The sequence below is a fragment of the Lemur catta genome, chromosome 3 (assembly GCF_020740605.2).
Source record: "Lemur catta isolate mLemCat1 chromosome 3, mLemCat1.pri, whole genome shotgun sequence".
NCBI classification, from domain to species: domain Eukaryota; kingdom Metazoa; phylum Chordata; class Mammalia; order Primates; family Lemuridae; genus Lemur; species Lemur catta.
The window spans coordinates 43402959-43415539 of record NC_059130.1 but is presented as its reverse complement, the minus strand read 5'-3'; the positions used below and the strand labels follow the sequence as shown (position 1 = coordinate 43415539).

Below are 12581 nucleotides of genomic sequence, written 5' to 3'. Positions count from 1 at the left end.
AAATGATTATCTTAAAACTCCCAAGCATCTGACAGCTAAGTGAACCATCAAAAGCAAACATGTAGTAGTAAATAATAAAATCCCAAGATCCAGAGACTTAGAGGGAAAAAAATGAGAAAGGCAGTGAGTTTCTAATGTCTCCAAATTTCTAACAACATTGCCATGATTACTTTATTACTGTATCAAAATAATTTGTTTAGTGTAATGAGGTGGGGCTATAAAGTTCATACTGTCTTCCCAAAATTACTTTTTTTCTTGAATATAGTTAGAAAAAAGTTGACTATATTGCAGGAAGCCAATTAATTCTTGTATTTTCACAGTCATGTTAAATACTTCTGATAGAACCTACAGGTCCCTCATATATGGTGAAAGTTACGTTCCTTAGAGTTTTACTGTACAAACCGTGGCCCATGGACCAGCAACATCAGCATCATCTGGGAACTTATTTGAAATATAGAATTTCAGGCCTTAACCCACACCAACTGAATCAGAATCTGCATTTAACAGCACCCCCAGGTGATTCATGTACATATTAAAATATGAGAAGCACTGCCATCTGAGTGTATACCTTATATTAATATTTGATGCAGACCTGCAGACCCAGAAATGAAAAGGCAAATAATATTTCTCTTCAGAAGTTTTATCTAAGCTGTCCGTAATTATCAACTACTATAAACACTGTAACTCTCAAGTAATCAGATACTCCTGTTGGCTCTGATAAAAAATAAACACCACCCTTAGAATACTTTAGCATTATCTTCAATGGGGCTTTTGTAGCAGACATAGTTAGATTGTGATATGTGTTGCCTGCCTTTTCAGGTGCCCCTGCCCAACACTCTTCCCCTCCCTAAGAGGGAGACTATACAACAGAGCTCCAGCCTAACTTCAGTTCCTCCCACTACTTTCAGCCTCACCTTCAAGGTATGTACGACATCCATCTCTGAGGGTCCTTAATTACTGCATGCAAGGGGACATAAGTTAACAATATTCTTTTGGCATTTTTACTAGTTTTATTTGATAAGCAGCAATATGAGCCTGAGGAAATAGAGTGATGACAAATTACACTTTGAATTTTTATTAGCTTCTTATACCACTTAGCAATGACTTGATATCCTTACATCAAGTAAGGCCTATTATGCTTGTGAATATTGTCTTAAAAACATAGGATAGCATTTATGGTCTGTATTTGTGATAAATTCCTCTTAGAGATCTTAATAATTTTTGGATATATCAGTTGTGCACAAAAAATACTAGGTCCTCTATGCTTTTTATGATTTGTTACCTGAATCCTAAGTACTGATTATGATGGTTTTCTGACTTTCTTATAAGTCATATGTGAATTGAATGAATGCAGTGTAGTGATCAGTTTCCTTTATGAGAAGGAAATTGATTAGTACAAGTGTGCTTCATAATCAACATCAGGAAATTTTTTGTTGATTTTTGTTGGATATTTTCTTGTTGTTGAGACAGGATCTTGCTCTGTTGCCCAGGCTGTAGAGTGCAGTGGTGTCATCATAGCTCACTGCAACCTCAAATTCCTGGCCTCAAGCAATCCTCCTGCCTCAGCCTCCTCACTAGCTGGTACTACAGGCACTCGCCACCATGCCCAGCTAATTTTCTTATTTTTTGTGGAGACGAGAGTCTCACTATGTTGCCTAGGCTGGTCTCAAACTCCAGATCTCAAAGGATTACAAGTGTGAGCCACTGTGCCAGCAAGTTCAATACTTTTTTAAAATAATGGGGTGAAAGAGATTTTAGTGCTTTTTATTGTCAAGAAGTTTTGGCTTATTTGTAATCTCTTATTATGTTTATAATTTTCAGCCATGTTAGAGCTTTTTTACAGTTGTGTTATTTGAAATTATTTTAAATCCATTGTTCACCTCAGGATTAGTCAGTGGTTAAAAATACGCAAACATGGAATTAAGTGAGGATTTTTTAAAGTCCATTTATATATCTCATTGGTGTTTTTGTTCATAAATCTAGGCAAGTCCTTAACCTCTATTATAGCAGGGCTTCCTAATGTTGCACTGGTTGACAGTGAATCTCTTTGGTGGTCTTCAGGAGGGTGGGGCAGAAACTAAGATGTTTACGATGTGACCAGTGTTCATTTCTGGACACTTTCTAATTGAGTTCCCAGCCTCCTGACCACTTGTCCCTTTACCCCCCACCCCAAACTTCTTTGTAAGAGGCTTAACAAATACAAATTTGAGACCATAAAATTTCATGATGCAACCTCTGCTTTGTGTTATCCCTGTCTTTACCCCATCTTTATGTTTACTGCCAATTCCTGTTCACCCTGTGCTGTTGTCTTGCCACTTGAATGACTGTCTCAGTATGTATTCCTTTACTTTGTCTTATTTGTATGCTTTTTATCATTATACTATTGAGGGCAGTAATCAAACTTCATGTAAGCAAATTATTTTTTAAGCCAGTTATTTCTTTAGAATACTATTCGACTTTGCCTTTCACTTGTCTTCTTAACATTCCAAGAAGAAACAATATATATATTTAGAAATAAATACAAATTAAATTGCATTAGTGAAATACATGTGGCCTATATGTTATACAAGGTTTATTAGCTATAATTTAATAATGTGTTCTCAGCACAACAAAACTGGTGTGAAAGAGATTGTACTCTACTATCAAATTGCTCAAAACCGCAAAATCTTAGATGGTACAAGTAAATTGCATTATAGCTAACTTCCTAAGTTCTTCCCAAGAATTTTATTTTAAAATAAAATACATTTGAAATCAACAAGTTGATTGTGAGAAAAAGAAAATACTTGTCTTAAGCATAAAAGTATGCTATGTTTTGAATGTACAATGATGACAATCATTAAGAAAAGGTTAAATTATGAGTGGCATGCATTTTTAAAGGAAGGTAGGGTAAAAGTGCGGTAAGTAACTATAAATTAAAATTTTAGAAATTGGTGCTTCAAGGACCCACAAACTTCCTAACAATGGTATAAAAATGTTAACTTGTAAGAAGTTCCCTCATGTAAGTCATCATAACTGATCTTAATAGATTATCTTGGTTTTTTCTCTCAGTTCAGTATTTTGACTGGTAGTACTGAAAATCTCAAAACTGTGCATCTGTTCTCCTCTTGTTAAAGTAGGGAGGTGCAAAAGGAATTGCAGTTTCGGACTGTGAATTTTAAATCATTATAATCAGGCTCAAACACATCTTATTAATCAAAACAGAAACCATTACAATCAACACATTTTTTGCCAAGGAGAAATAAGGTTGTTTATTCCTGTAGCATAAAAATCCATGTTTCAGGATTCAGTGAACCCTTGGAAAGCATTTTCTGCATCCTGCTGGCTGTGGAAGCAAGCATTTTCCCTGCAAAAAGTTGTCAAGATGCTTGAAGAAATGGTAGTCAGTTGGTGAGAGGTCTGGTGAATATGGCAAATGAGGCAAGACCTCCAGCCCAATTCCTTCAACTTTGGAAGTGTTGGTTGTGCGATGTGCAGTTGGGTGGTGTTGTGGAGAAGAACTGGGCCTTTTCTGTTGACCAATGCGGGCAGCAGACACTGCAGTTTTTGGTGCATCTCATCAATTTGCTGAGCATACTCCTAGATGGAATGGTTTTGTTGGGATTCAGAAAGCTGTAGTGAATCAGACCCGCAGCAGACCACCAAACAGTGACCATGACCTTTTTTTGGTGCGAGTTTTGCTTTGGGAAGTGCTTTGGAGCTTCTCTGCCCAATCACTGAGCTGGTTGTCGCCAGTTGTCATATAAAATCCACTTGATCAAGAAATTGGTTCATTGTTGTTGCATAAAAGAAGACAACACTTCAAAATGATGATTTTTTTTTTTTTATTTTCAGTCAACTCATGAGAAACCACTCTATCAAGCTTTTTCATCTTTCCAATTTGCTTCAAATGCCAAATGACCGTAGAATGGTCGACATTGAATTCTTTGGCAATTTCTCGTGTAGTTTTAAGAGGATCAGCTTCCATGATTGCTCTCGGTTGGTCGTTTTCAACTTCCGATGACCAGCCACTGTGCTCCTCATCTTCAAGGCTTTCGTCTCCTTTGCAAAACTTGAACCACCACTGCACAATACCTTCATTAGCAATTCCTGGGCCAAGTGCATTGTTGATGTTGCCAGTTGTCTCTGCTGCTTTACAACCCATTTTGAACTTGAATAAGAAAATTGCTCAAATTTGCCTTTTGTCTAACATCATTTCATAGTCTAAAATAAATATAAAATAAACCGCAAGTGATGTCATTAGCAAAAAAACAAAGTGAGAAATTCATATTAAAATGATGTGTAACATAACCACATTTAAGAGTGTATTCCAATATCAAACAGCAAATGTCAACAATGCTACAGCCGCAATTACTTTTGCACCAACCTAATACTTGAAGATCTACATCTGTCCTCTCCAATTCAGAATCTACTATTAAGCCCTTTTAAATGCAACTAATCCAAATTGAAGTATACTGTACGTATAAAATAAAATAAATGCTTCATCTGAAATTTTCACATTAAAAATAAAATATCTTAATTTCATATTGATAATGGTTTCAGTTATAATATTGTAGATATTGGGTTGAGTTACATGTTATCAAATTTAATACCACCTCTTTTTACTTTTTAAAATGTGGCTACTAGAAACCTTAAAATTATATATATGGCTTGCATTTACACATATGTCAGGTGAACACTGCTGAATAGTACTGCCCTAGAACAATTGAAATAAGCAATTTTTGCCTTTTAAGAAGCTAAGAGACTACAGCTAAAGCCAAGGGCCACAAATGCCAATGACTGCAGCCAGTACATGAAATGCTTGATGAGGTCTGCATGTGAAACAAAAAGCATTTCTATTGCACCCAAGTCCAAAACCTGTCTAGTTACATTGCCTTTTAAAACAATGAAGCATGAAAGCATGAAACAGCCGACCAAAAGATGCCTGCTGTCTTCCATGTGAGAAGCATTGACTTAAAAAGAATGAGTGACGATAATGGGTATTTACTTTGGGCCTTTCCTACTAGAGGCAGAGCCTTAAGTCAGCCTTAAAGAAGCATAGTATTTCCTTTCCTTATTCGTTGGTAGAGATAGGGGTTCATGTTTAAATGATACAGGAGCTGTGACTCTATCGTTCACTGACCTGTTTCCTAAAGCCATCAGTTAGTTCTCTGTAGAAACACAATTAAACCCCACTGTCCCCAATTTGAGTAAAGGAGCAAAGATTAAAAGGGCAAGTGAAAGATTTGATCCAACCATCTGTGATTCTTGGGGAAAAAAATAAATAAAAGAAGAAAACAGAAAAACAATTGAAGGGAAAAAATATTTGAAATCTGTAGGGTCTTAATGTTTTATTTTTGTCATTTTTGAAAGATTGTATTTAGAATTTAACTATTGATACATATCTATACAGACGCGTGTGTGTATTAGTTCTGTATTAACATCTTTTTTTGCTATAAAAATGTCCATTTTATTGCAGATGGAGTCTGCACGCAAGGCATGGGAGAATTCTCCAAATGTAAGGGAGAAGGGATCTCCAGTAACTTCCACAGCACCTCCAATTGCAAGTGGAGTCAGCAGTAGTGCCAGTGGACCCAGCACCGCTAATTATAATTCGTTCTCAAGTGCATCTATGCCTCAGATTCCTGTTGCTTCAGTCACTCCTACAACGTCACTATCAGGTAGAACTTTTTTGTACTTTTAAATATCTTGAATTAGTTAATATTTCTTATTCTTTTCTCCTATTCAGTATCTCCCGCCCCCCCAAAAAAGTGTTTTTACAAAAAAATGTCAGACTGTGTATGAGACAGTTGTCAGCTATTTTATAGAACTTCTTGCTCCTCTCATCTCTTCCCTCCTTTACCCTCTCCCAATTTTAGTTAGTTTGGCAAATATTTATAGCTTACCAACACAGATTTTTGTAAGCCTGCCCATTACAGATACTACAGTAATTGGTAGAAAAATGTCATTTTCCTCTGAAGTTTTCTGTGAAGTTCACCTTCTGATTATCATTTGTACCTGTATATAGATAGCTAACTAGATCAGCTTAGAAATAACATAGAATCAGACTGCTTTTCAGTGTTCTGCAATCTATCTAATTTAAAGGAGATATTGACCTAAGGAGCAACTTGTATATTTTCTGGTGAAGACTTAGGGTTAGAATTTTTAGTCTCTGCTATTTGAGTGATGAATCCATTCATTTGGCTTTGGTTTGGTTTGGTTTTTCGTTTTTGGTTTTGTTTTGCTTCATTTAAGAAGAGTCCATCAGCACCCAAAGTTAGAAGGTATTTTTCTTGCTTCCTTACATTTTTGTTAAATTTTTACTAGTATGTAATCTTTTCTTTGAGCTATCTCATTTGGAGACTTTATAGTTTTTAAAGAAACACAGAAGATGTTTCTAAAATGCTTGACTCTAAAAAGTGAACCCTTTACCATATGTGGAACTACGTTTCTTCTGTTGAAAAAGAAATTTCACGTTTTTTCAGTATTCTCTGCTGTTTCCAAAGCAGTGGGAAGCTCCTTTTCGATAGATACAAAATATATTCAACATAGAATTGACTATTTTTCACTGGTTCTTATTCAGTATTATTTTTCAATATTATGGCCTACTGTGCTAGTTTTAGGTACCAAAAAAAAAAAAACCCTGTTTTGGATTGTAGAACAGTTTTTTTATGTTATCTGTAATTAGAAGTATGCATTAAGACAAACCCAGAGATTATACACTGCATTAAAATTTCAAATCAGACTGTATTCCAACTACCTCTCTTCCCTCTTTAAAACGCTTTCAAGCATTCCCCAGCACCCATTTGTCAAAGTGTCTTCAGTGATGCTTAATAAAGTAGCTTGGGGCCCCAGTCGACTTGGGTGGGATGGGTGGTGTTGAGAAGGAAACAAAAGGAGAATGTGGCAGGAAGATTCAGAAATAAAGGGACTAGGAATGTTGCTAGTTCTTTCTTTGGAACTCATCTACCTCCTTTCCCCAGGTCTAGAATGCCTCCACTCCCCTTGACTAGGATACTTTTTAAACAAGTACCTTCTTTCCAGTCATCCTACTGGTAGAGACTCAACTGGAAAAATAGAAATATTATGAGGTCTTAAGATAATAATAAACATATCTTCCTTTTTAATGAAATACCAGTATTGTCATTTTGGTCCAGTATTACAGTCATTATAGCTCACTGATCAATAGAACTAATTGACCCTCCAAACCTAAGTTTTTGTAGTTCCATTTATTCATTCAGTAGTTTGTTTTCATTTGTATTTAAAGTATTACTATATACTAGTTTGGGGGGGAAGGGCAGGGAGAGAAATCAAACCTAAAGTTTAAGTTTATATGACTTTAGAAGCAATTAAGATATCTCAGGGCCCATTTATATTCATAATTATTCTTATGGTACAACACATTGTATGTCCTAATATCTATGCCTGGTCATAGGGGATGAAGCTTCATGATTATATATCCTTTTTTCCTTTGTGATGATTAAAAACCAAATAATAATTTCAGGCTAAACTATAATAGCCATTTGGCGCTCAGCCTTACTTTATGACTTTTGTGTTTTGTTTCTTCTTCATTGTAATTTTCTATTGGTTATATTTTTTTCAGATTTTATAGTCTTGTTTGCACTTGATGATAAGTGTTCTTTTCTTTTGTAAGCTGCCTCCATATCCACTTTTGGCATGAAGCAATATAGACGTACGTGATGGGTATTAATTTTCCAGTTTCTGATTGGTACTGTGGACAACAGCACTTTTAAATATTCTGGCTTTTTCGCTTTATCTCTCCCCCCAATATAGGAGCTGGTACATATACTACCTCTTCTTTGAGTACAAAATCCACAACCACATCAGACCCTCCTAATATTTGTAAAGTGAAACCTCAACAGTTACAGACGAGCAGCCTGCCTTCTGCAAGTCATTTTTCACAGTTAAGCTGTATGCCTTCCCTCATTGCCCAGCAACAGCAGAGCCCACAAGTTTATGTGTCTCAGTCTGCGGCAGGTAATATTTTTAGCATTAACATAAGACATTTAGAAAATGAAGATTTTTTAAAAATGCTCTCTTCTATTCTTAGTTACCCTTTCCAGTTTAAATATTTTTTGATCTGCTTTGCAAATATGTTCCTTTATAGAATTAGATCCTTTCTCTCCATGACAAGAATTCTGGGGAGATCAGCCTTTGTATTATTGACAATTGTTTCATATATATATATATATATATATATATATACACACACACACACACACACACATATATATATATAACAAATTAGTATATATTAATATGCAAAATAATTTGCATTTGACAATATTCCAGTCAAATTCCAAAAGATTTTATCTGAAATTTGCAATTGATAATAAAATTTTGGGGGAAGAGTAAAATGCAAAAAAAATGAAAAAATTATTTGGGGGTGAGGTAAGTTGTCTTCCTGGATATCACAACATTAATCTGAAATGTTTGAAAAATATTAAAATTCACTAATAATTTAAATTCCTAATCAAAGAACAATGAGTCTATTTCTTGCCTTTCATAGATAAATTGATAATAGTTTAGCGTCTGTTAATACCTAGTATCTATAAAGATACCAGGTATTGTTAATAATAAGCTCTTATGGTAATTGCTTTAAGTGTATAAATTGGCATAATTCTTTTTAAGAAGTATCTTAGAAAATGTATGAGTGCATACTGTATAACAGTTTCAGAGCTAGGAATCTCATGGATAAACTTAGCCTATTAGAGATATATGTATAAGGGTATTCATTGCAATATTGTTATAATAGTGACTAATGAAAAGCAATATATAGAATTCTCCAGAACATACTGCTATATAATTTGTGCATTTGGCTATATATTTTTTACATAATTTTATAATTTATATTTTAATATAAATATTATAAATACATAAAATATAAATATATGTAAATTTATATTTTACTATATAAAAACAGCAAGTCACAAAATAGTATGTATCATATATAGAAAAGAAATGCGTTAGGAATCTATACCAAACTCTTTTAATTATTAAATGTCAATTCTTTTGAAATATTTTCCTAAATTCTAGTAGGTAGATTTAAATTTGGAGTGGATTGCTGGTTCAATGGGTAGGTTCATTTTCAGTTTTAGTAGATAATGTGAAATTTTACCATTGGCAAAATATGAGAGTGCCTATACCCCATTGACAGTATATGAGAGTGCATATTTTTTGTACCTTCACAAATACTTGTTATATTTAATATTTGCATATACCTATCTCCTAGAAGTTTTTCATCTTTTTACATTTGCATCTTTTCACATTTCTGGTTTTTCCATGGCTGTATTAGTTTTCAGAGGGCTCACCTAATTTGAAATCTGCCACAAAAACATAGTTTTTATTTACTATTTGGAAAATTCTGAAATTTGTCCATTCATTCCTGCTTGTTTTTCCTGATGGTCTATAGCACAAATTCCAGCTTTCTATATGGACACAAGTCATTTATTCAATACCCAACATGCACGATTGGCTCCACCATCCTTGGCACAGCAACAAGGCTTCCAACCAGGTCTCTCTCAGGTAAATACTGAAGCCTCCTTCCATCCTGTAAGGATTCTTTTGCATTTTAATGCTTGTAATAGGTATTTTGGACTACAAATAATAGACTCTCTAAAGTTATAAGCTACTCACGATTACCTTGATATGTTATTAGCAAAACTGTAAAATTTCGTAAGCTTAGTGATTAACAATGTAGAATAAGTAATGTGTTAAAAGGAAAGTTTATTTTTTTTCGTATCTCAAAGTTCTGTTTGGCCAGGCGTGGTGGCTCACGCCTGTAATCCTAGCACTCTGGGAGGCCGAGATAGGTGGATCGTTTGAGCTCAGGAGTTCGAGACCAGCCCGAGCAAGAGTGACACATCGTCTCTACTAAAAACAGAAAGAAATTAGCTGGACAACTAAAAATATATATAGAAAAAATTAGCCAGGGCTGATGGCACATGCCTGTAGTCCCAGCTACTCGGGAGGCTAAGGCAGTAAGATCGCTTGAGCCCAGGAGTTTGAGGTTGCAGTGAGCTAGGCTGATGCCACGGCACTCTAGCTCGGGCAACAGAGTGAGACTCTGTCTCAAAAAAAAAAAGTTCTGTTTTCCAAAGTATTGTGATTTGCATGTATGATATTCATATATAATATGTTTATATCCATTTTTGTTGTTGTTGTTGTTGTTTTCTATTGCATTGCAGCCAACTTCGGTTCAGCAGATTCCGATCCCTATTTATGCACCACTGCAAGGGCAGCATCAAGCCCAACTGAGTTTGGGGGCTGGGCCTGCTGTTTCCCAGGCTCAGGAATTATTCAGTTCTTCACTTCAACCATATAGGTAAATGCTTTGAAGGTTATGTTTATAATATTAAAAGCACTGTACTTGCTGAGTCTCCTTGCCATAATTCCTATTGCTCCTTCCTTCTTCCCAAAAGCTAGGATGACCATTTTATAAACTAAATTAAATAATTTTAAGCATATTGATTATATGTCACGAACCTTAGCTTCTAGTAATTTCAGACTTTATTAAAGAAAGTCAAACCCCCAGCTGGGCGCAGTGGCCTATGATCCCCCCGCACTTTGGGAAGCTGAGGCAGGAGGATTGCTTGAGGCCAGGAGTTTTGAGACCAGCCTGGACAACATAGTGAGACCCTGTCATTACGAAAAATTTAAAAATTAGCTGGGTGTGGTGGCTCATGCTTATAATCCTAGCACCATGGGAGGCTGAGGCAGGAGGATCGCTTGAGCTCAGAAGTTCAAGACCAGCCTGAGTAAGAGTGAGACCCTATCCCTAAATAAATAAATAATAATTTTAAAAAAAGGAAACAAAAAAAGAAAGTCAGGCCTCAAAGGTACCTGAAGAAGTGGGCAACAGCAACCCCATAACTACTAGAGATCAAAAAATAGCTGCTAAAGGACACAAAAGTTTACATGCCATCTGGCTATTAACAATTATAAATCTAAGTCTCCTGTGTGTAAGAGGTAAGGTGTGGCAGATAGGTAACCACAATGTATTAGGGGTTAAAGGGCAGGGTGGAATATAATGGAAGAGAAAGGAGTAGAATGTCAGATAAAGAACAGATGTAGGGCCGGGCGCAGTGGCTCACGCCTGTAGTCCTAGCCCTCTGGGAGGCCGAGGCAGATGGATTGCTCGAGGTCAGGAGTTCGAGACCAGCCTGAGCGAGACCCTGTCTCTGCTAAAAACAGAAATAAATTATCTGGCACAACTAAAAAAATATATAGAAAAAATTAGCCGGGCGTGGTGGCGCATGCCTGTAGTCCCAGCTACTCGGGAGGCTAAGGCAGTAGGATCGCTGAAGCCCAGGAGTTTGAGGTTGCTGTGAGCTGGGCTGACGCCATGGCACTCACTCTAGCCCGGGCAACAAAGTGAGACTCTGTCTCAAAAAAAAACAGAAGTAGTGGTAATGGTGGTGATAGTTATGTTTTGTAGTGAAGTGTTTTAAAGATTCACTCAGATGTACTGTAAGTTATCTTTGCAATTAGGGAAATAATGAAAACCTGATTTTTGTTGCATTACATATTCTAGGTATTCAGCCCTTTAGGTACATTAACTCAATTTTGTCTTGACACAACCACTTAGGTAAATTAAGTCATCCATGTTGATAAGTGTTGCTTTCACTTTTGCTTGTTAATGATTCTTCAGTAGAATTTAGTATATCTGCATCATTACTTTTATAGCCCCCGTCCTACTCTGTTGCTGAGTTCAGTTATTCCAAGAAATTTTCTCCCAGTGGAAGTAAAACTATTTATTCCAACTAGAAGTTAGAGGTGGTCTCTTTCATATTGTTAAAATTGGGATTATCTCGGAGTTTATATTAAAACTTTAAAATTTCTGACCCAGGAATAGCAACTAGATCTCATCTCACAAGCCAATCTCCTTTTAATTGGTGGTATTGGCTGCCTGAAACACTATTGAAATGTTTGCAACCACTTTCCAGCTCTGTGGAAAAGGAGTACAATAATTAGTTAGTAATGTCTTCCATAACCATGGGAAATGGAATGGCAGCACACAGACCTTCTATATTTGTAATCCCCATTTCACCAGTTGTCTTGGAAGATGTACTTTTTAAGACCAGACCTAGTCAATAGAAATATAATGTAAGACAGATACATAATTACGGCTAGTGGCTACCAGTTTTGATTTTGAAAGCAGTTATTTGTATCCCTAAGCATGTCTTGCCTTTTCCCTAACCTACTCAGCATAGTGTTTATCGGGGAATCCCAGTTGGTTTCTGTGAGGACAGAGTAGTTTATAGCCATATGTTCATGTTTTCCTATTTTATGTTTGAAACATAAAATACAATATAGATACCATGAAGCTTATTTATGATCCTAAACTTGCATTCCTGCTTAATGGCTTTTGTTCCTGCCACATAGGTCCATTCTGACACAGCATAATGATGTTTATTTATAATGTTATCTTTAACCCACTACTTTGGTTCAATTGCTTATTCTTTATCTGGGGTTAGATTCTAGCATTGTGCCTTCTTTTTTTTAAACACACACACACACACACACATACATACACACACACACACACACCTGTGTGGGTAATCCTGATGTGAGCTACTGCTCTA

The 12581-nt window shown here is 35.9% G+C and overlaps 1 protein-coding gene across 12 annotated transcripts in view; it reads left to right on the top strand.

The window, feature by feature from the left end:
* PRRC2C (proline rich coiled-coil 2C) overlaps window positions 1–12581 on the top strand; it is a 92044-nt gene that overhangs the window by 69131 nt on the left and 10332 nt on the right. For 11 of the 12 annotated variants that reach the window (XM_045547383.1, XM_045547377.1, XM_045547374.1 and 8 more), the window contains exons 24-28: window positions 820–921; window positions 5456–5657; window positions 7771–7974; window positions 9410–9522; window positions 10185–10321. In XM_045547383.1, the coding sequence (XP_045403339.1) occupies window positions 820–921; window positions 5456–5657; window positions 7771–7974; window positions 9410–9522; window positions 10185–10321 (758 nt within the window). The remainder of the gene's footprint in view (window positions 1–819; window positions 922–5455; window positions 5658–7770; window positions 7975–9409; window positions 9523–10184; window positions 10322–12581) is intronic. The other variant, XM_045547378.1, reaches the window with a different exon arrangement.